This window comes from Telmatherina bonti (genome assembly GCF_933228915.1).
Source record: "Telmatherina bonti genome assembly, chromosome: 9".
Taxonomy (NCBI): domain Eukaryota; kingdom Metazoa; phylum Chordata; class Actinopteri; order Atheriniformes; family Telmatherinidae; genus Telmatherina; species Telmatherina bonti.
In genome coordinates this window covers 41,659,389-41,683,332 of record NC_136627.1, presented here as the reverse complement: position 1 = coordinate 41,683,332, position 23,944 = coordinate 41,659,389, and the positions used below count along the sequence as shown (strand labels likewise).

Below are 23,944 nucleotides of genomic sequence, written 5' to 3'. Positions count from 1 at the left end.
CCTCATCCTGCTGGAACATCTGTCCTCATCCTGCTGGAACATCTGTCTACATCCTGCTGGAACATCTGTCTACATCCTGCTGGAACATCTGTCCTCATCCTGCTGGAACGTCTGTCCTCATCCTGCTGGAACATCTGTCCTCATCCTGCTGGAACATCTGTCTACATCCTGCTGGAACATCTGTCTACATCCTGCTGGAACATCTGTCTACATCCTGCTGGAACATCTGTCCACATCCTGCTGGAACATCTGTCCTCATCCTGCTTGAACATCTGTCCTCATCCTGCTGGAACGTCTGTCCTCATCCTGCTGGAACATCTGTCCTCATCCTGCTGGAACATCTGTCCTCATCCTGCTGGAACATCTGTCCTCATCCTGCTGGAACATCTGTCTACATCCTGCTGGAACATCTGTCTACATCCTGCTGGAACGTCTGTCCTCATCCTGCTGGAACGTCTGTCTACATCCTGCTGGAACATCTGTCTACATCCTGCTGGAACATCTGTCTACATCCTGCTGGAACATCTGTCCTCATCCTGCTGGAACATCTGTCCTCATCCTGCTGGAACATCTGTCCTCATCCTGCTGGAACATCTGTCCTCATCCTGCTGGAACATCTGTCTACATCCTGCTGGAACATCTGTCTACATCCTGCTGGAACGTCTGTCTACATCCTGCTGGAACGTCTGTCCTCATCCTGCTGGAACATCTGTCCTCATCCTGCTGGAACATCTGTCCTCATCCTGCTGGAACATCTGTCTACATCCTGCTGGAACATCTGTCTACATCCTGCTGGAACATCTGTCTACATCCTGCTGGAACATCTGTCCTCATCCTGCTGGAACATCTGTCTACATCCTGCTGGAACATCTGTCCTCATCCTGCTGGAACATCTGTCTACATCCTGCTGGAACATCTGTCTACATCCTGCTGGAACATCTGTCCTCATCCTGCTGGAACATCTGTCCACATCCTGCTGGAACATCTGTCCTCATCCTGCTGGAACATCTGTCTACATCCTGCTGGAACATCTGTCCTCATCCTGCTGGAACATCTGTCTACATCCTGCTGGAACATCTGTCCTCATCCTGCTGGAACATCTGTCCTCATCCTGCTGGAACATCTGTCCTCATCCTGCTGGAACATCTGTCTACATCCTGCTGGAACATCTGTCCTCTTCCTGCTGGAACATCTGTCTACATCCTGCTGGAACATCTGTCTACATCCTGCTGGAACATCTGTCCTCATCCTGCTGGAACATCTGTCCTCATCCTGCTGGAACATCTGTCTACATCCTGCTGGAACATCTGTCCTCATCCTGCTGGAACATCTGTCCTCATCCTGCTGGAACGTCTGTCCTCATCCTGCTGGAACATCTGTCTACATCATGCTGGAACATCTGTCTACATCCTGCTGGAACATCTATGTACATCCTGCTGGAACATCTGTCTACATCCTGCTGGAACATCTGTCTACATCCTGCTGGAACATCTGTCTACATCCTGCTGGAACATCTGTCTACATCCTGCTGGAACATCTGTCCTCATCCTGCTGGAACATCTGTCTACATCCTGCTGGAACATCTGTCTACATCCTGCTGGAACATCTATGTACATCCTGCTGGAACATCTGTCTACATCCTGCTGGAACATCTGTCTACATCCTGCTGGAACATCTGTCTACATCCTGCTGGAACATCTGTCTACATCCTGCTGGAACATCTGTCTACATCCTGCTGGAACATCTGTCTACATCCTGCTGGAACATCTGTCTACATCCTGCTGGAACATCTGTCCTCATCCTGCTGGAACATCTGTCTACATCCTGCTGGAACATCTGTCTACATCCTGCTGGAACATCTGTCCTCATCCTGCTGGAACATCTGTCCTCATCCTGCTGGAACATCTGTCCTCATCCTGCTGGAACATCTGTCCTCATCCTGCTGGAACATCTGTCCTCATCCTGCTGGAACATCTGTCTACATCCTGCTGGAACATCTGTCCTCTTCCTGCTGGAACATCTGTCCTCATCCTGCTGGAACATCTGTCTACATCCTGCTGGAACATCTGTCCTCATCCTGCTGGAACATCTGTCCTCATCCTGCTGGAACATCTGTCCTCATCCTGCTGGAACATCTGTCTACATCCTGCTGGAACATCTGTCTACTTCCTGCTGGAACATCTGTCCTCTTCCTGCTGGAACATCTGTCTACATCCTGCTGGAACATCTGTCCTCATCCTGCTGGAACATCTGTCCTCTTCCTGCTGGAACATCTGTCCTCATCCTGCTGGAACATCTGTCTACATCCTGCTGGAACATCTGTCTACATCCTGCTGGAACATCTGTCCTCTTCCTGCTGGAACATCTGTCTACATCCTGCTGGAACATCTGTCTACATCCTGCTGGAACATCTGTCTACATCCTGCTGGAACATCTGTCTACATCCTGCTGGAACATCTGTCTACATCCTGCTGGAACATCTGTCTACATCCTGCTGGAACATCTGTCTACATCCTGCTGGAACATCTGTCCTCATCCTGCTGGAACATCTGTCTACATCCTGCTGGAACATCTGTCTACATCCTGCTGGAACATCTGTCTACATCCTGCTGGAACATCTGTCTACATCCTGCTGGAACATCTGTCTACATCCTGCTGGAACATCTGTCCTCATCCTGCTGGAACATCTGTCTACATCCTGCTGGAACATCTGTCTACATCCTGCTGGAACATCTGTCCTCATCCTGCTGGAACGTCTGTCCTCTTCCTGCTGGAACATCTGTCTACATCCTGCTGGAACATCTGTCTACATCCTGCTGGAACATCTGTCTACATCCTGCTGGAACATCTGTCCTCATCCTGCTGGAACATCTGTCTACATCCTGCTGGAACATCTGTCTACATCCTGCTGGAACATCTGTCCACATCCTGCTGGAACATCTGTCTACATCCTGCTGGAACATCTGTCTACATCCTGCTGGAACGTCTGTCCTCATCCTGCTGGAACATCTGTCCTCATCCTGCTGGAACATCTGTCCTCATCCTGCTGGAACATCTGTCCTCATCCTGCTGGAACATCTGTCTACATCCTGCTGGAACATCTGTCTACATCCTGCTGGAACATCTGTCTACATCCTGCTGGAACATCTGTCCTCATCCTGCTGGAACATCTGTCCTCATCCTGCTGGAACGTCTGTCCACATCCTGCTGGAACATCTGTCTACATCCTGCTGGAACATCTGTCCTCATCCTGCTGGAACATCTGTCCTCATCCTGCTGGAACGTCTGTCCTCATCCTGCTGGAACATCTGTCCACATCCTGCTGGAACATCTGTCCTCTTCCTGCTGGAACGTCTGTCTACATCCTGCTGGAACATCTGTCCTCATCCTGCTGGAACATCTGTCCTCATCCTGCTGGAACGTCTGTCTACATCCTGCTGGAACGTCTGTCTACATCCTGCTGGAACGTCTGTCCTCATCCTGCTGGAACATCTGTCCTCATCCTGCTGGAACATCTGTCCTCATCCTGCTGGAACGTCTGTCTACATCCTGCTGGAACGTCTGTCTACATCCTGCTGGAACGTCTGTCTACATCCTGCTGGAACATCTGTCCTCATCCTGCTGGAACATCTGTCCTCATCCTGCTGGAACGTCTGTCTACATCCTGCTGGAACGTCTGTCTACATCCTGCTGGAACGTCTGTCTACATCCTGCTGGAACGTCTGTCCTCATCCTGCTGGAACGTCTGTCCTCATCCTGCTGGAACATCTGTCTACATCCTGCTGGAACATCTGTCCTCATCCTGCTGGAACATCTGTCTACATCCTGCTGGAACGTCTGTCCTCATCCTGCTGGAACGTCTGTCCTCATCCTGCTGGAACGTCTGTCTACATCCTGCTGGAACATCTGTCTACATCCTGCTGGAACATCTGTCCTCATCCTGCTGGAACATCTGTCTACATCCTGCTGGAACATCTGTCTACATCCTGCTGGAACATCTGTCCTCATCCTGCTGGAACATCTGTCTACATCCTGCTGGAACATCTGTCCTCATCCTGCTGGAACATCTGTCTACATCCTGCTGGAACATCTGTCTACATCCTGCTGGAACATCTGTCCTCATCCTGCTGGAACATCTGTCTACATCCTGCTGGAACATCTGTCTACATCCTGCTGGAACATCTGTCCTCATCCTGCTGGAACATCTGTCTACATCCTGCTGGAACATCTGTCTACATCCTGCTGGAACATCTGTCCTCATCCTGCTGGAACATCTGTCTACATCCTGCTGGAACGTCTGTCCTCATCCTGCTGGAACGTCTGTCCTCATCCTGCTGGAACATCTGTCCACATCCTGCTGGAACATCTGTCTACATCCTGCTGGAACGTCTGTCCTCATCCTGCTGGAACATCTGTCCTCATCCTGCTGGAACATCTGTCCACATCCTGCTGGAACATCTGTCTACATCCTGCTGGAACATCTGTCTACATCCTGCTGGAACATCTGTCTACATCCTGCTGGAACATCTGTCTACATCCTGCTGGAACATCTGTCCTCATCCTGCTTGAACATCTGTCCTCATCCTGCTGGAACATCTGTCCTCATCCTGCTGGAACATCTGTCCTCATCCTGCTGGAACATCTGTCCTCATCCTGCTGGAACATCTGTCCTCATCCTGCTGGAACATCTGTCTACATCTGTACACTCACACGGATGGAAATAACGTAGTTTGCACACGGCTGCACTGATGAACCTCTCTGTTTCAACAGTTTTAAATCGTCTTATTTCACGATTTCTTGTCATGGTGGTGTAGAATGATTTGGTTGCAACTTGTGTGCAACGACAGTAAAGTGTCCTCTCTCTCTCTCTCTCTGTAGTCCAACCTTGTCCATCACCCGACCACCTGGCCACGGCCTGGCCCGTCCTGGGCTCGGGACGCCCCAGCAGCACTCAGGTCCCTGTGCTCATACTGCAGGAGAAACCCGATCCGGCTGATGTCCAGGCTGAGGTGGTTTTAGAAATGGAACAGAACTACAAGGATGCTGAACCCAGTGGGAACATGACATCACTTCCTGTGACTGGTGTTCAGCCAATCAGTGAGCTTATAGACACACCCTCACCTGAAGAACAGGCGGCTGTAAGTCCACCTTATTTCAGACCCAGTTCTGACCAGCTGGGTTTTGTTTAATTCAATTCAATTCAATTCAACTTTATTTATATAGCATCAAATCACGGCAATGCCATCTCAAGACGCTTTACAGACAGAGGGGAAAACATAATGAAGGCCAATTCATAACAGCCTATATAAGGAAACCAACAGATTGAGTTGAGTCCAACTCAATCTCCCATCCTGAGCAAGCACACTGGCAACAGTGGGAAGGAAAAAACTCCCTTTTAACAGGAAGGAAACCTCCGGCAGAACCCGGCTCAGGACAGGCAGCCATCTGCCTCTGCTGTGTGGGGGGAAGAGGACAGAAAGACAACAGACAACAGGAACTGCTACTCCCGGCCAGGGAGACCTGCTGAGACAGGAGACATACATGTTAATGATGCAACACTGTTATTGGGGGGGATAAAAGAGAGAGATAAAGAGAAGAAGCTCAGTGTATCAGGAAATGTCCCTCAGCAGTCTAAACCTATAGCAGCATAACTAAGGGATGCTAACCATCCCTAGCTGTAGGACTTATCAAAAAGATAAGTCTTCAGTCTAGTCTTAAAGGTGGGGAGGGTGTCTGCTTCCCTAACACTAACTGGGAGCTTATTCCATAAGAGAGGGGCCTGATAACCAAAGGCTCTGCCTCCTGCTCGGCTCTTTGAGACTCTAGGAACCACAAGTAAGCCTGCAGTCTGGGAACGAAGTACTCTGCTTGGTATATAAGGAACTATGAGGTCTTTGATATATAGTGGTGCCTGGCTGTGGAGGGCTTTATATGTAAGGAGAAGGATTTTAAATTCTATTCTAGATTCAACAGGCAGCCAATGAAGAGAGGCTAAAACTGGAGAAATATGATCTCTCCTGCTGGTTCTGGTCAGGACTCTGGCTGCAGAATTCTGGATCAGCTGAAGGCTTTTCAGGGCATATTTAGGACAGCCCAGTAATAGAGAGTTACAGTAATCTAGTCTCGAAGTAACAAAAGCATGAACCAGTTTTTCTGCATCACTCTGAGACAGAATGTCCCTAATTTTGGCTTTATTACGTAAATGAAAGAAGGCTGTTTTAGTAACCTGCTTAATATGTGGACCAAAGGACAGGTCAGGGTCAAATATTACTCCAAGGTTTCTCACTGTAGCACTGGAAGCTAAAGTAATGCCATCCAGGTTCATTACAAAACCGGAAAATTTAGCTCTGAGTTTTTCAGATCCAACGAGAATTACTTCAGTCTTATCTGAGTTTAAGAGGAGAAAATTTCTAGACATCCAAGTCTTTATGTCTATGAGACAATTTTGTAGCCTATCGGGCTGATTTGTTTAATCTGGTTTAAAGGATAAGTATAGTTGAGTATCATCTGCATAACAATGAAAGTTTATTCCATGCTAATAATTTTGCCTAAAGGGAGCATATATAGCGTGAAGAGTATTGGTCCAAGTACAGAACCTTGAGGAACTCCATGACTTACTGTAGTTTGGGAGGAGGACTTGTCATTTACATGAACGAACTGAAGTCTATCAGATAAATATGATTTAAACCAGCTTAACGCTGTACCTGTAATTCCAACCACCTGTTCTAGTCTCTGTAACAGAATGTTATGATCGACTGTATCAAATGCAGCACTAAGATCAAGCAAGATAAGTACGGACACAAGTCCTTTGTCTGAGGCCATAAGAAGGTCATTAGTAACTTTCACCAATGCTGTCTCAGTGCTATGATGAGCTCTAAATCCTGACTGAAACTCCTCGCATAAATTATTTCTGCTCAGGTGGGCATGTAGCTGAGCTGAAACTATTTTCTCCAGAATTTTGGACATAAACGGGAGGTTAGATATAGGTCTATAATTTGCTATCACCTCTGGATCCAGAGATTGCTTTTTAAGTAAAGGCTTGATTACAGCAGTTTTAAATGATTGTGGTACATATCCTGTCACTAAAGACATATTGATAAGATTTAGTCGTGATGTATTAATTAAAGGGAAAATGTCCTTAAAGAGGCTCGTTGGGAGAGGGTCTAAGATACAGGTGGATGGTTTAGATGAAGCTATTATTTTAGTTAATTCAGAGGGTTGGACAGGACAGAAACTATTTAGACACAAGTCAGATCCTGGTTCTAAGGATGTTTCGGAGACCACAACAGCCCCAACATTATAGGTAGAAGGAAGAATATTGTGGATTTGATCTCTAATAGTGTCAATTTTAGTCCTGAAAAAATACATGAAATCATCACAGCTAAGTGAGAAAGGAATACATGGCTCCACAGCGCTCTGGCTCCTAGTAAGCCTAGCTACAGTGCTGAAAAGAAACCGAGGGTTGTTTTTGTTTTCCTCTATCAATGATGAATAATAAGCTGTTCTTGCCGTACGTAAGGCTTTTTTGTATACAATTAAACTTTCTTTCCAGGTTAAGTGAGACTCCTCTAGTCCTGATGAACGCCATCTGTTTTCCAAACGCCTTGACGCCTGTTTTAGAGCTCGAAGCTGGGAATTAAACCAGGGAGCCTTCATAATCTTACCTAATTTCTTCTTCTTTAGGGGAGCAACATTATCCAAGGTTGTACGCATTGAAGCTGTTATAGTATCAGCATGTTGATCAATCTGAGCAGGAGTAAGGCTTAAAGGGGGACTCTCAGTCATGCTAACACATGGTAGAGGGGAAAAAATTTATTCAATTGATTGTTTAAATTTTGTAATATTATTGTCTGATAAACATCTACTATAGTAGAATTTATTTTTGGTCAGTGAGTAATCAAATAAAGTGAATTCAAAGGTTAATGAGAAGTGATCGGACAAGACAGGGTTTTGAGGAAATACTTTGAGCTTATCAGTCTCAATACCAGATGTTAGAACCAGATCAAGAGTATGACCATGAGAGTGAGTGGCTCCATGGACATTTAGTGAAAACCCAGTTGAGTTTAGAATAGAGCTAAAGGAAATGTTTAAACTATCATTTTCATGGTCAACATGAATATTAAAATCACCTAGTACAATGACCTTATCAGTAGTCAGCACTAACTCAGACAAGAGATCAGAGAATTGGGTCAGAAACTCGGAGTAAGGTCCAGGTGGGCGATACACTAATGCTAAAAGGAGCGGTTTCTCTCAATTCCATTTTGGATGAGATAAATTTAATGTCAGGAATTCAAAGGATTTATAGTTAGTTTTGAGCTTGGGACTAATTAATAATTCTGACTTAAAAATAGCTGCAACACCTCCTCCTCTGCCTGTAGTTCTAGGAATGTGAAAGTTTAAATAGTTAGCTGGCGTAGCTTCATTAATACTAACATAATCCTCTTGCTGTAACCAGGTTTCCGTAAGACAGAATAAATCAATGTGGTGGTCACCTATCAAGTCATTGACTAATAAAGACTTATTTGGGAGGGATCTGATATTCAGTAGGCCACACTTTATTGTCTTATTTTCAGATTTTATTAGATCCATTGTTTTTATTTTTACGAGGTTTTCACGATTAACCCCAGAAGTGTTTTTGTGTTGTTTAATTCTTACTGCTGGGAAGTTGTATAAGGTCGGAATGGGGTTTTGGGTGGGCGGCGGCAGGTGGGAAGCTGCAGAAAAGTGTGTAGGACTACAATTCTGCCTCCTGGTCCCAACCCTGAGTTGTCAATTTAGCTGACTAATAAAAGAGTCCATATTGCTAGATAAGAGAGCGGCTCCATCCAATGTGGGATGGATGCCATCTCTCCTAATAAGACCAGGCTTTCCCCAAACAGCGCTCCAATTATCTATAAAACCCACGTTGTTATCGGGACACCACCTAGACAACCAGCGGTTGAAGGATGACATGCGGCTAAACATGTCATCACTGATTAAATTTGGCAAGGGACCAGAGAAAACTACGGAGTCCAACATGCTCTTGGCAAAGTTACACACCGAAGCAACATTCATTTTAGTGACCTCCGATTGGCGTAACCGGGTGTCGTTACCGCCGACGTGAATTACAATCTTACGGTATTTACGTTTAGCCTTAGCCAGCAGTTTCAGATACGATTCGACGTTGCCCGCTCTGGCCCCAGGAATGCATTTGACTATGGTCCCCGGTGTCTCTAGAGCCACGTTTCTGACTATGGAACTACCTATAATCAGGGTTTCTGCCTCAGCGGGTGTGTCGCCGAGCGGGGAAAATCTGTTAGAAACGTGAACAGGTCGGTGGTGGCCAGTGGGTTTTGGTTTGGGGCTACGCTTCCGCCTGACCGTCGTCCAGCCTGCCTCGGCTCCCGGCTGCACGGGAACTGCTGAGGGACCGCTAGGTGGGTTAGCTGCCCTGGCTGGTAGCTCCGCACTGGCTAATGGGGGCTTGCTGACTAACTGCTTCCCTAACTGAGTGCGGAGCTGGGCTTCTAACTCACAGAGCCTCGCCTCCAAAGCTGCTACACTTAATACACCTACCGTTATCACTAAAGGAGGCGGAGGAGTAGCTAAACATCAGACACACCGAGCAAGAAAAGGCAGGGGACCGGGGTGTGGGAAGAGAGCTAGCAGCCATGCTAAAACCGAGTGTTTGAGCTGTTTAAGTCAGTAAACAGAAAGCCAAAGATCCCAAAAATAAATGCAATATATAGAACAGTGGTTTGGGAAGATATTGTGCACTAAAGTGAGTGGTTGGTTAACAATAGATAGCAGTTAGAAAGAGGTTAAAGGAGCCAACGGCTCGTAGCAATCCGCAGTGATACACGCTAGGGAAACAGGAAATGACACAATACGTTACCGCAACGTCAGCGCGTCCCTCAGCGGTTTTGTTTACTCATGATGGTCCAGTTGCTGATTCTTCACATTGATCATTTAATCTGTCGGACGATCGGTGATAAGGATCAGTAATCAGAACTGCTAAAGATTTCGGTCTGTGTTTTCCAGGCGACAGAAACCACGATGGGAACGAAAGAGGAAACAGATGGCGCTCAGGTCGTCCATGACAACCGAACAGGTGAGATAGATGAGATAGGTGATGTAGGTTAGACAGGTGTTACAGATTGGACGTGTGATGTAGGCAGAGCATGTGAGACCCGCTGAGGTCCAGGTTCTGGGGAGGATACATCCCTCCATGAAGACTATTTCTGACAAGGCTTCCATCCAGGTAGCTGGATCAGCTGAAGGTCCAGGTGCTGGTCTCAGGTCCTGGTTCAGGTCTTTGCTGGTTCATGATAGGTTTGCCGTGGCGTTCAGCATTTTTTTTATGTTTTAACATGAACATTGCGGGTAAGTAATGTTGGGGAGCTAGCAGGACCCTGTCTCTGCTCCTCCCCCTGTCCTGGCCTTGCCCCCCTGTATTGGCCCCTCCTCCTGTCTTGGCCCCTCCTCTTGACTTGGCCCCTCCTTCTGTCTTGTACCCTCCTCTTGACTTGGCTCCTCCCCTGTGTTAGCTCCTCCCCCTGTTATGGCTCCTCCCCTGTGTTGGCCCCTCTCCCTGTCTGATCCATCCCCCTGTCTTGGCTCCTCCCCCTGTCTTGGCTCCTCCCCCTCTGGTTCTGCTCCTTGCGTGATCCGAGGCTTTTTTATTCGCAGCTTTTTCAACCAACGATTTTCTCTTTCTCGGCTGTTTAGCAGGAGGAGGCAAATAAACCGAGCCGGGTTGGGAAATCCTTCCTGCATTTTCTCAGCCATGTTTGCCTTCCAAGTTTCTTCTTCACTACTTTGTGTTTTCATCCTAACATGCTGTTTAAATGCAGGGTGTGGCTATCAGGTATGCGCTGCAGGAGGGGGAGGAGGGGAGCCGGGAGAAGAAGCTTAGGAAATATAAGAAATGAACAACTCCATTTGGGTCGGAACGTTTGGATCGGTCAGAGTTTTTACAGATTTACAGTAAACTGAGGGGTCTAACTATATTTCTTATTGTTCATGATTACAGAATGTATAGACTACTATCAGGACGAGGAACCACTTCACCCAGAGGAACATGTCTCTGAGCAGGAGGACCTGCTGGAGATTTAAATGATCACCATACTAAACCGAACATATTTCATGGGGTGTTTTAGCGAATACCAAGCTTGGAAGAAGGCTGTGGAAGTGTATCTTGCTTTGGGGGTGACTAACAAAGTCTGATCAGGTCCTACCCCCTCCCCATTGATGCATGTGAGACTATGTAATTCTCTCTATTTTAAAGACATGGAGCTAAAATTCTAGAAGTGGTGGCCTGTCAAGTCGATGTAGCGAAGAAGCTCTGAATGGTGGTGGTGAATGCAGCAGAGGTTTCATCCAGAATTCCCAGACCTACTCCGACTGCCTTGGTTACAGAGGCCGAAGTATATTCCCAAATTGTCAGCCACAAGGAAAAATATCATAGAAGTCCCAGAGCTAGCCGAGTAAAAATATCATCCCAGGTTGGTCTTTCCTACTTCAGTTATTCATGTGTCCACAGATCCCTCCTGGGTTTCCTTATCCATCCAAGTACCCTCTGTTCTCTTTTCAGGACACTGTAGGTTGTAGTCCTGCTGTGTCCTCCACACGTCTCTGCCATCATGCTGAGAAAAGCAGTTGCTTCCCATGAGGAAGCAGAGCTGGCGGACTCAGGGGTGGACTCTCCTATCTCTGGGGCTGAAGTCGCTGAGGTGGTCAACAAGCTCCTTGGCAGCAAGGCCCCGGGGGTGGATGAGATCCGCCCAGAGTTCCTTAAGGCTCTGGATGCTGTGGGGCTGTCCTGGCTGACACGCCTCTGCAGCATCGCGTGGACATCAGGGACAGTACCGCTGGATTGGCAGACTGGGGTGGTGGTCCCCCTTTTTAAGAAGGGGTACCGGAGGGTGTGTTCCAGTTACAGGCGAATCACACTCCTCAGCCTCCCTGGTAAGGTCTATTCAGGGGTCCTGGAGAGGTGGGTCCGCCGGATAGTCGAATCTCGGATTGAGGAGGAGCAGTGTGGTTTTCGTCCTGGTCGTGGAACAGTGGACCAGCTCTATACCCTCTTTGGGGTCCTGGAGGGGGCATGGGAGTTTGCCCAACCAGTCTACATGTGCTTTGTGGACCTGGAGAAGGCGTTCCACCATGTCCCCTGGGGGGCTCCTGTGGAGGGTATGGGGTACCGGACCCTCTTGTACAAGCTGTCCGGTCCCTGTACGACAGGTATCAGAGCTTGGTCTACATTGCCGGTAGTAAGTCGGATTCGTTTCCAGTGAGGGTTGGACTCCGCCAAGTCTGCCCTTTATCACCGATTCTGTTCATAACTTATATGGACAGAATTTCTAGGTGCAGCCGAGGTGTTGAGGGGATCCGGCTTGGTGGCCTCAGGATTGGGTCCCTGCTTTTTGCCGATGACGCGGTCCTGTTGGCTTCATCTGGTCGTGATCTCCAGCTCTCACTTGAGCGATTTGCGGCCGAGTGTGAAGCGGCTGGGATGAGAATCAGCACCTCAAAATCTGAGACCATGGTCCTCAGCCGGAATAGGGTGGATTGCCCTCTCCGGGTCGGGAGTCAGGTCCTGCTTCAGGACACGCTGGAGGGATTATATCTCTCGGCTGGCCTGGGAACGCCTCGGGATCCCCCCGCAGAGTTGGCAAATGTGGCTGGGGAGAGGGAAGTCTGGGCTTCCCTGCTTAGGCTGCTGCCCCCGCGACCCGACCCCGGATAAGCGGCAGAAGATGGATGGATGGATGAATGGATGAAGGCCTACAAGTAAAACTTCTGTTTTACTGCTGTTAAGTTTGAGATGACTGGAAGAGAACCAGGCTTTGATTTCCTGGAGACAGTCGGAGAGGGAGAAGGGTGGAGGAGAGGAGTTGGGTTTTGAGGAGATGTAGAGCTGGGTGTCGTCTGCATAGGAATGGAAATTGGTGCTGTAGTCACAGAATATGTGGTCGAGGGGGAGAACATAGGTGATGAACAGAAGGGGTCGCAGGACTGAGCCCTGGGGAATATCAGCAGTGACGGGGAATGACTTGGAATAATGAGCCTTAAGTTGAATGAACTGTGTGCGGTTGGACAGATATGAAGAGAACCAGGTGACAGGATTATCGGAGCCCAAGAGAGATGCCAGTCTATTTAGCAGGATGCTGTTGGAAATGGTATGAAATGCTGCATTAAGATCAAAGAGGATGAGGATGGTGAGGAGACCAGAGTCAGCTGCCATCAGAAGGTCGTTGGTGGTTTTTAGAAAAGATGATTCTGTGCTGTGAAGGGGATGGTAGACCAGACCAATAAGTGGATTTTGCTGAAGCAATACAGTCCTTGTATAGAAGAATATGGCTATTTCATATGTTCCTGTGAAGAGTGAGTCCAGTTTTCTTGGCAAGGCGTTCCAGCTGGCGCCTTTTAGCTTTGAGTTGACAGAGGGTGGGGGTGGACCATGGAGCAGAGCAGGAGAAGGAAGCAAATTGGAGGAAGTTTCTGTGGAGTAAAGGTGTTAAGGAGGTTGTTGAGGCTATTGTTATAGAGAGAGACGAGCTCATCGGGAGTGGAGTGGATGGCGTCAGGAGGTTGTTTATGGCAGATGAGAATGTGTCAAGATTGATATCCTTGATTTTCCTGAAAGAGTTGTAGCGGGGTGAGCTGCACGGTGACATAGTGGTTAGCACTGTGGCCTCACAGCGAGAAGGTTGCTGGTTCGATGCTGGGGCGAGGGTTGGACAGTGGCCTTTCTGTGTAGAGTTTGCATGTTCTCCCTGTGTATGTGTGGGTACTCCAGCTTCTTCCCACCGTCCAAAGACATGCATGTTAGGCTAATTGGTTACTCTAAATTGCCCATTGGAGTGAGTGGTTTTCTATGTGGCCCTGCAATAAACTGGTGAGCTGTCAAGGGCCTGCCTTTCGCCCAAAGACTGCTGCGTCCCTGTGACCCTGAATTGGAGTAAGTGGTTAGGAAAAGAAATGAATGAGTTGTAGCAGGGCGGGTAGGTTTTGGTGAGAGAGAGACTTATCAAATCAAATCAAATACTTTATTCATCCCAGAGGGGAAATTCAAAGTTCAAGCCAGTTCGTCCAAGATTTGCCATACAGACATGTAACATTAATGACAAAAGAGTAATACAGAACTGAGCTTAAGCTTAGGCCACGCAGCCAGTTTTACTGGCGCTGCCTTATAACAGGTAAAAACAGAGATACATTACAATCATGGGGGGGGTCGAGGTTCATATCTGAACCTGTTGGTTCCAGGCAAGGAAACCAATTTACCCTCGGCCTTGAGTCCATAGCTGATCTCAGGCAGGCAGCTCCAGATAGCCGAATGGGGGGGGGGGGTCAATTTCCACCCATTCTAGCAGACATCTTCTCCATGTTGTTATCGATTTTGCGGACCAGCTCCGGGACCTCGGCCAAATGACCAGTGTGGGCCAGACTGGCATCCTGCTTACGGTCGAGTCTGGTCAACACAAGAATCTGTGCACTGCTAGCCCGGCATATACAGTGGGGCTCCAAAGTTTGGGCACCCCTGATAAAAATTTATTTTAATGTGCAAATAAGAAGCTAACAAAAGATGGAACATCTCCAAAAGGCGTCAAATTACAGATTAGACATTCTTATAACATGTCAAAAAAAAAGTTTGATCTTATTTCCATCATTATAACTTTTAAGATAACAGAAAACAAAAAATGGCCTCTGCAAAAGTTTGGGCACCCTGCATAGTTAGTACCTTCTATTCCTCCGTTTGGCAAGTATGACAGCTTGTAAACACTTTTTATAGCCAGCCAATAGTCTTTCTAATCTTGTTTGAGGTATCTTCACCCATTCTTCCTTGCAAAAGTCTTCCAGATCTTTGAGATTTCTGGGTCATCTGTGACGCACTGCTCTTTTAAGGTCTATCCATAGACTTTCAATTATGTTGAGGTCAGGAGATTGTGAAGACCATGGCAAAACCTTCAGTTCATGCCTCTTGATGTAATCCACCCTGGATTTTGAGGTGTTTTTAGGATCATTTTTCATTTGTAGAAGCCATTTTCTCTTTAACTGCAGCTTTTTCACAGATGGCATTAGGTTAGCATCCAAAATTAGCTCAAATCCCATTGAATCCATTTTTCGTTCTACTCGTGACATGTTCCCTGTGCCACTGGCTGCAATACAACCCCAAAGCATAACTGATCCACCCCCATGCTTAACAGTTGGATAGAGGTTCTTTTCATTAAATTCTGTGCCCTGTCTTCTCCAAACGTACCTGTGCTCATTCCGGCCAAAAAGTTCAATTTTAACCTCATCAGTCCACAGAACTGGTTTCCAAAAAGCATCAGGCTTGTCTTTATGTTCCTTTGCAAACTTCAAATGCAGATTTTTGTGGTAAGGATGTAAAAGAAGTTTCCTTCTGATGACTCTTCCATGAAGGCCATATTTGTACAAGTACCTCTTTATAGTGGAAAAGTGCACCGTGACTCCAGTATCAGCCAGATCTTCCTGGAGGGATCGTGCAGTCAAACTTGGGTTTTGACTTGCTTTTCTTACAATCTTGTGAGCTGTTCTGTCTGATATTTTTCTTTGTCTTCCAGATTTTGCTTTAACTTCCTCTGTTCCCAATGACCGCCATTTCTTGATTACATTCCGAACAGAGGATATTAGCATTTGAAAACGCTTTGCTATTTTCTTACACCCTTCTCTTGCTTTGTGAGCATCAACTATTTTCAGTTTCAGTGTTCTTGACAAGGTCAGATGAGTCTGGGCATTTAAAACCTTTGAGATTGACATCACCTGGTCTTTCCAGACACTAACTGTGAACAATCCAGGACACTGTCAGGTCTCTGTTGTCAAAATGGGGGCGTACAAGGTACTAACTCTGCAGGGTGCCCAAACTTTTACAGACGCCATATTTTCCTTTCTGTTATTTTGAAGGTTTAACTGATGGAAATAAGATGTAACTTTTTTTTTTTACATGTTATAAGAATGTCTAAACTGTAATTTGATGCCTTTTGGAGATTTTCCATCTTTTTAAAACTCCTTATTTTCACATTAAAATAAATTTTTACCAAGGGTGCCCAAACTTTGGAGCCCCACTGTACTGTTACAGAATTCTGGCAGCCTGCCAGTTGTTGCCAGAATCTCACGGGTCTTCAGGTAGATCAGGACTCTGCCATCGCCAATCAGCAGAATCCCGATCACCAATAATCCAAAGATGTAAACATCCTCCACGTCCTCAGAGGACAGAACCGCCAGACACATCGGTCTCCACCTGGCCCATGAGTCCTGAACGTATCCAGCCGGAAGCGTCCCCTCAGGACATGCAGGCTCCCGTCTGCCCGATCTTCTGGTTGAGAAAATTTGATCAATTGCGTTGAGAGACCAGCCGATCAGATCCATGATGTAAATTTGAGTAAAGCGTTGTAAAAAGAGTCTCCGAGTCAGACAGGACAAAGTCGCAGGCCAGAGTGGGAGGAGAGGGAGGAAACAGGAGCAAAGAGAAAAGCGTCCGCCTTCGCTGAAAGCAGGAGTGGAAACAGATCAGTTTATGGTCGGAGAAGGGAATGTGATGTGCTTGACAGTCAGCAGGAATAACACTAGAGCAACAAACCAAGCCCAGAATATGATCTTTACCGTGAGTGGAGAAGTTTATATGTTGTTGTAGACCAAAACTATTTAAGCAGGATCCAAAGTCCCTGGAAGGAGGATTGTCATTAACCATATGACCATTGAAATCACCAAGTATAATCAGATTTGGAGACAGCGAAGACAGATGAGCAAGAAGAGCCGCAAAGTCATTTAAAATGTCCTTATTAGGTTTGGGTGGTCGGGACATAATACATAAAATAGTGGGAATCAGTCCAGAGAGTTGTGAGGACGTGTATTCAAATGAGTTGAGCATCAGGGAGTCAAGTGGCTTTACTTTGTAATGCTGGCAGTGAATCATCGCGAGACCACCCCCTCTTCCTGAGCAGCATGGTGTGAACATGTAAACAAACTCAGGTGGAGTGGATGCGTTGAGATGAATGAAGTCATTGGGCTGTTGCCACGTTTCAGTCATAAAAATCCATCTCACGGTCAGATATGAGATCCTGGATGAAATCCTCTTGTTTGTAAGTGAACGGATGTTTACCAGACCAAAGGTAAGTGTGGCGACAGAGTCAGCAGACCTAGCGAAGTGGGCTAACACGGAGTGGTCATCGGCGCAGCAGATCCTTAGATTGGTGGGATTTATTCCACGCTGACAGGGTCAGAGAGAGCAGGAGCGGTGAGGCTGGGCCACAGACCCAACGACAGGAACGAGGCAGATATCAGGTGGATCCAGGGAACGCCAGGACACCGTGTAGGGATGGAAAGGGTCCTGGTTGGGAAAACGATGAGAAACGTGCCAGGGATGCCTTCAAGTTCACCAAATAGTCACCTCGCTTGCAGCCTATGCAGTGGCGTTTCTTCTGTGGGAGGAGTGCCGAAGCCCTGAACAGGCGAGCTGGTATGCCAGACGGCAGCGGAGGAAGACTTTTATGTTGACTGTAATATGACAGGGATAAAAACTCTCTCATTAAACTGGAGATTAAGTAAAAACTGGCGATTATACATCAGCAAGGACTCCGTAGGCAGAAAAACAGGATCCAAAGAGAGGGCCCTTGTACACAGGCGCCATCTTGCTTCATTTTACTTCATTGATGGTTTTACTGGCTTCTTCCTCAGAAGCATCACCTGACCGCTGACATGTCCTTCATTAGCTTGGTGTGGCCACCTCATTGATCCCTCCCTCATTGATCTATGTCTATCTTTGCCATCCTCACAGATGAAACTCCGGGAAGACGTGTGGCCTTTCTGGCCGGCGTCTGGAACATCCCTGCTCAGCAGCAGAGGTGGCGGGACGGGGCTTTAGGATAGACATGCCCTCCATCTTTATGATGTTCTTCTGTTTGTCCGATTGTGCTGCAGCTCTAAGTGAGGAAGAGCAGAAGGAGCAGGAGAGGAGGAGGAGGAGGGAGCTGTACAAGGACAAGAGGTTCTTCTGTGAGCTCTGTAACAAAGGCTTCCATCAGAAACACCAGCTGATGAAGCACATGGCGTGCCACCTGAAGCCGTTCCCCTGCAGTTCCTGCGATAAGGGTTTCTACAAGGCGCAGACGCTGCACAAGCACCAGCTGAGCCACCGGCTGAGGGACGCTCAGGACAGCCACCCTGACAAGCTACTGCACTGCGACCAGTGTGACCGCACGTTCAGGCTGCGGCGCCAGCTCCGAGCGCATCAAGCCTTCCACCGGCTGGAGAAGACGCCACTGAAGTGTCACACTTGCGACCGGACCTTCACCTCCACCAGCGCGCTCAGATATCACGAGGCGTCGCATGCTAAAGTCAAGCCTTTCATGTGTGACGTCTGTGGGAAAAGTTTCACTCGGAAGAAGAGCCTCAGAGAGCACCAGACGGTCCACACAGGGGCCCGGCCTTACGCTTGCCAGACCTGCAGCAAAAGGTTTTCGACCCCCAGCAACCTGCGCGTCCACAAGCGGTCCCACTCGGACCAACGGCCCTACGAGTGCAGCGAATGCAGCAAAGCCTTCAAGTGCCGGATGGGACTGCTGCAGCACCGCGTGGTCCACTCTGGAGAAAAACCCTTCACCTGCCATACCTGCGGACTCGGCTTCGGACTGAAATACAACCTGCAGAGACACCTGCGTCTGCACAGCGGGGAGAAGCCCTTCAGGTACGTTCAGAGAACCAGATCAGCCAGGCCAGTCAAGTAGAGATTGATCAGTCAATGACTGATCGGAACTCAGAGTTATCTGCCAGAAAGAGCAAGTGTTTCCTCTAACTTTTGTCTCCTCTTCCTCACCTGTCCCCCAGGTGTGATCAATGTGGCCAAGGCTTCTCTGGGACCTGGTCTCTGAAGACCCACATGCTGGTTCACGGTGTGGAGAAGCCCTTCATGTGCGACCTGTGCGGAAAAACGTTTTTCTACAACTGTCAGCTGCAGAAACACCAGCAGCTGGTCCACAGCGGTGCCGACCACAGGAAGTCTGGTGTAGATCCGGCCGGACGGCGGTCAGCCGGAGTTAAACCATTCAGCTGTAAAATCTGTCTGAAGAGTTTCAGCAGCAGCAGCGCGCTGAAGACGCACGAGAAGAGCCACAACCAGAAGAAAGAGTTTACTTGTGACGCCTGTGGGAAGGCCTTCCACCTGCGCCATCTGTACCTGTACCACCTGCGCCATCACAGCGGCGACCGCCCGCACGTCTGCAGCGTCTGCAGCAAGAGCTTTCTGCTGCCGTCGCAGCTAAAGCAGCACGAGCTGCTGCACACCGGAGTCAAACCACATCGCTGCCAGCAGTGCGGGAAGGAGTTCAGAACGCCGCAAAACTACCACCGTCACTTGCTGGTTCACACTGGAGAGAAGCCGTACCAGTGCAGTGTCTGCAACCGCAGGTTCAGGCAGTCCAACCAGCTCAAGTCCCACATGCAGATCCACACCGGCATCAAACTCTACTCCTGCAGCCGCTGCCGCCAGGGCTTCTCCGACTCGCGGCAGCTGAAGAAGCACCAGTGTGGGGGTGGGGACGGGGAACGAGTCTTCACCTGGACGGACCGGACTCTGCTGTGACTCGGACGGACCAGATCCTGCTGTGACACGGACGGATCGGACCCTGCTGTGACTCGGACGGATCGGACCCTGCTGTGACTCGAACCCTACTGCGACTCAGACGGATCGAATCCTGCTGCGACTCGGACGGACCGGACTCTGCTTTGACTCGGACGGATCGGACCCTGCTGTGACTCGGACGGATCGGACCCTGCTGTGACTCGGACGGATCGGACCCTGCTGTGACTCGAACCCTACTGCGACTCAGACGGATCGAATCCTGCTGCGACTCGGACGGACCGGACTCTGCTTTGACTCGGACGGATCGGACCCTGCTGTGACTCGGACGGATCGGACCCTGCTGTGACTCGGACGGATCGGACCCTGCTGTGACTCGGACGGATCGGACCCTGCTGTGACTCGAACCCTACTGCGACTCGGACGGATCGAATCCTGCTGCGACTCGGACGGACCGAACCCTGCTTTGACTCGGACGCACCGGACTCTGCTCTGACTCGGACGGACCGGGCTCTGCTCTGACTCGGACGGACCGGACCCTGCTCTGACTCGGACGGACCGGGCTCTGCTCTGACTCGGACGGAACGGACCCCGCTGCGACTCGGACGGACCGGACCCTGCTGTGACTCGGACTGACCGGACCCCGCTGTGACTCGGACGGATCGGACCCCGCTGCGATTCGGACGGACCGGACCCTGCTGCGACTCGAACGGACCGGACCCTGCTGCGACTCGAACGGACCGGACCCTGCTGCGACTCGAACGGACCGAATCCTGCTGCGACTCGAACCCTACTGTGACTCGGACGGATCGAATCCTGCTGCGACTCGGACGGACCGGACTCTGCTTTGACTCGGACGGATCAGACCCTGCTGTGACTCGGACGGACCGAACCCTGCTTTGACTCGGACGCACCGGACTCTGCTCTGACTCGGACGGACCGGGCTCTGCTCTGACTCGGACGGACCGGACCCTGCTCTGACTCGGACGGACCGGGCTCTGCTCTGACTCGGACAGACCGGACCCTGCTGTGACTCGGACAGACCGGACCCTGCTGTGACTCGGACAGACCGGACCCCGCTGTGACTCGGACGGATCGGACCCCGCTGCGACTCGGACGGACCGGACCCTGCTGTGACTCGGACTGACCGGACCCCGCTGTGACTCGGACGGATCGGACCCCGCTGCGATTCGGACGGACCGGACCCCGCTGCGATTCGGACGGACCGGACCCTGCTGCGACTCGAACGGACCGGACCCTGCTGCGACTCGAACGGACCGAATCCTGCTGCGACTCGGACGGACTGAATCCTGCTGTGACTCGAACCCTACTGTGACTCGGACGGATCGAATCCTGCTGTGACTCGGACAGACCGGACCATGCTGCGATCGAACGGACCGGACCCTGCTGCGACTCGGACGGACCGAATCCTGCTGCGACTCGGACGGACCGGACCCTGCTGCGACTCGGACGGACAAGACTCTGCTGCGACTCGGACGGACCGGACCCTGCTGTGACTCGGACGGACCGGACCCTGCTGTGACTCGGACGGACCGGACCCTGCTGTGACTCGGACGGACCGGACCCTGCTGTGACTCGGACGGACCGGAATCTGCTGTGACTCAGACGGACCAGATCCTGCTGTGACTCGAACCCTACTGTGACTCGGACAGACTGAACCCTGTTGTGACTCTGACAGACCGGACCCTGCTGTGACTCGAACCCTGTTGTGACTCGAACAGACCAGACCCTGCTGTGACTGAGACCCTACTGTGACTCGGACAGACCGAACCCTTTTGTGACTCGGACAGACCAGACCCTGCTGTGACTGAGGCCCTGCTGTGACTCGGACGGACCGGACCCTGCTGTGACTGAGGCCCTACTGTGACTCGGACAGACCGAACCCTGCTGTGACTGAGGCCCTACTGTGACTCGGACAGACCGAACCGTGCTGTGACTGAGGCCCTACTGTGACTCGGACAGACCGAACCGTGCTGTGACTGAGGCCCTGCTGTGACTCGGACGGACCGGACCCTGCTGTGACTCGGACAGACCGAACCGTGCTGTGACTGAGGCCCTACTGTGACTCGGACAGACCGAACCCTGCTGTGACTCGGACAGACCGAACCCTGCTGTGACTCGGACAGACCGAACCCTGCTGTGACTGAGGCCCTACTGTGACTCGGACAGACCGAACCGTGCTGTGACTGAGGCCCTACTGTGACTCGGACAGACCGAACCCTGCTGTGACTGAGGCCCTACTGTGACTCGGACAGACCGAACCCTGCTGTGACTGAGGCCCTACTGTGACTCGGACAGACCGAACCGTGCTGTGACTCGGACAGACCGAACCCTGCTGTGACTGAGGCCCTACTGTGACTCGGACAGACCGAACCCTGCTGTGACTGAGGCCCTACTGTGACTCGGACAGACCGAACCCTGCTGTGACTGAGGCCCTACTGTGACTCGGACAGACCGAACCCTGCTGTGACTGAGGCCCTACTGTGACTCGGACAGACCGAACCCTGCTGTGACTGAGGCTCTACTGTGACTCGGACAGACCGAACCCTGCTGTGACTGAGGCCCTACTGTGACTCGGACAGACCGAACCCTGCTGTGACTGAGGCCCTACTGTGACTCGGACAGACCGAACCCTGCTGTGACTGAGGCCCTGCTGTGACTCGGACAGACCGAACCCTTTTGTGACTCGGACAGACCAGACCCTGCTGTGACTGAGGCCCTGCTGTGACTCGGACAGACCAAACCCTGATGCGACTCGGACGGACCGAACCCTGCTGTGACAAAGACCCTGCTGTGACTCGGACAGACCGAACCCTGATGCGACTCGGACCGACCGAACCCTGCTGTGACTCGGACAGACCAGACCCTGCTGTGACTGAGGCCCTGCTGTGACTCGGACAGACCGAACCCTTTTGTGACTCGGACAGACCAGACCCTGCTGTGACTGAGGCCCTACTGTGACTCGGACAGACCGAACCCTGCTGTGACTCGGACGGACCGGACCCTGCTGTGACTCGGACAGACCGAACCGTGCTGTGACTGAGGCCCTACTGTGACTCGGACAGACCGAACCCTGCTGTGACTCGGACAGACCGAACCCTGCTGTGACTCGGACAGACCGAACCCTGCTGTGACTGAGGCCCTACTGTGACTCGGACAGACCGAACCGTGCTGTGACTGAGGCCCTACTGTGACTCGGACAGACCGAACCCTGCTGTGACTGAGGCCCTACTGTGACTCGGACAGACCGAACCCTGCTGTGACTGAGGCCCTACTGTGACTCGGACAGACCGAACCCTGCTGTGACTGAGGCCCTACTGTGACTCGGACAGACCGAACCCTGCTGTGACTGAGGCCCTACTGTGACTCGGACAGACCGAACCCTGCTGTGACTGAGGCCCTACTGTGACTCGGACAGACCGAACCCTGCTGTGACTGAGGCCCTACTGTGACTCGGACAGACCGAACCCTGCTGTGACTGAGGCCCTACTGTGACTCGGACAGACCGAACCCTGCTGTGACTGAGGCCCTGCTGTGACTCGGACAGACCGAACCCTGCTGTGACTGAGGCCCTGCTGTGACTCGGACAGACCGAACCCTTTTGTGACTCGGACAGACCAGACCCTGCTGTGACTGAGGCCCTGCTGTGACTCGGACAGACCAAACCCTGATGCGACTCGGACGGACCGAACCCTGCTGTGACAAAGACCCTGCTGTGACTCGGACAGACCGAACCCTGATGCGACTCGGACCGACCGAACCCTGCTGTGACAAAGACCCTGCTGTGACTCGGACAGACCGAACCCTGATGCGACTCGGACCGACCGAACCCTGCTGCGACTCGGACGGACCGAACCCTGCTTTGACCTGGACGACTCAACGCTGCTGCGACTCAGACAGACCAGACCCTGCTGCGACTCGGACGGACCGAACCCTGCTGCGACTCGGACGGACCGAACCCTGCTTTGACCTGGACGACTCAACGCTGCTGCGACTCAGACAGACCAGACCCTGCTGTGACTCGGACAGAGTGGACGCTGCTTGACCAGAACCTACTGGAAAAGACGGACGTTAATCCTTTCAATAAAATGTGAAAAAGTTTCAATGAAATTTTGTTTATTTTCTACTGATGATGAAGTTTTAATTAAAGTTAGTATGGCAGTGTCATTGTAAAACTGATACTTTTGTTACATTACAATCACAACTACTTTGTAAAATTTAATGAAAGAAGACAATCCTGTGTAAATAGTACAAATTACGTGATCCAAGTGAACGTAGCATGAGCGACGTAACATCTTCGCACATGCGCAATGTGCCAACAGTCTTCACGCGGGGATTCCGGGG

General features: G+C 50.4%; 1 protein-coding gene across 1 annotated transcript in view; it reads left to right on the top strand.

Annotated features, from left to right (window-relative positions):
- LOC306760658 (uncharacterized protein) overlaps nucleotides 1-19,586 on the top strand; it is a 65,829-nt gene extending 46,243 nt beyond the window's left edge. Inside the window, exons 3-6 of the mRNA XM_079246607.1 lie at nucleotides 4,879-5,138; nucleotides 10,021-10,090; nucleotides 17,923-18,688; nucleotides 18,829-19,586. Coding sequence (XP_079102733.1) covers nucleotides 4,879-5,138; nucleotides 10,021-10,090; nucleotides 17,923-18,688; nucleotides 18,829-19,582 — 1,850 coding nt within the window. The 3' untranslated portion in view covers nucleotides 19,583-19,586. The remainder of the gene's footprint in view (nucleotides 1-4,878; nucleotides 5,139-10,020; nucleotides 10,091-17,922; nucleotides 18,689-18,828) is intronic.
- The last annotated feature ends 4,358 nt before the right edge of the window (nucleotides 19,587-23,944 follow it).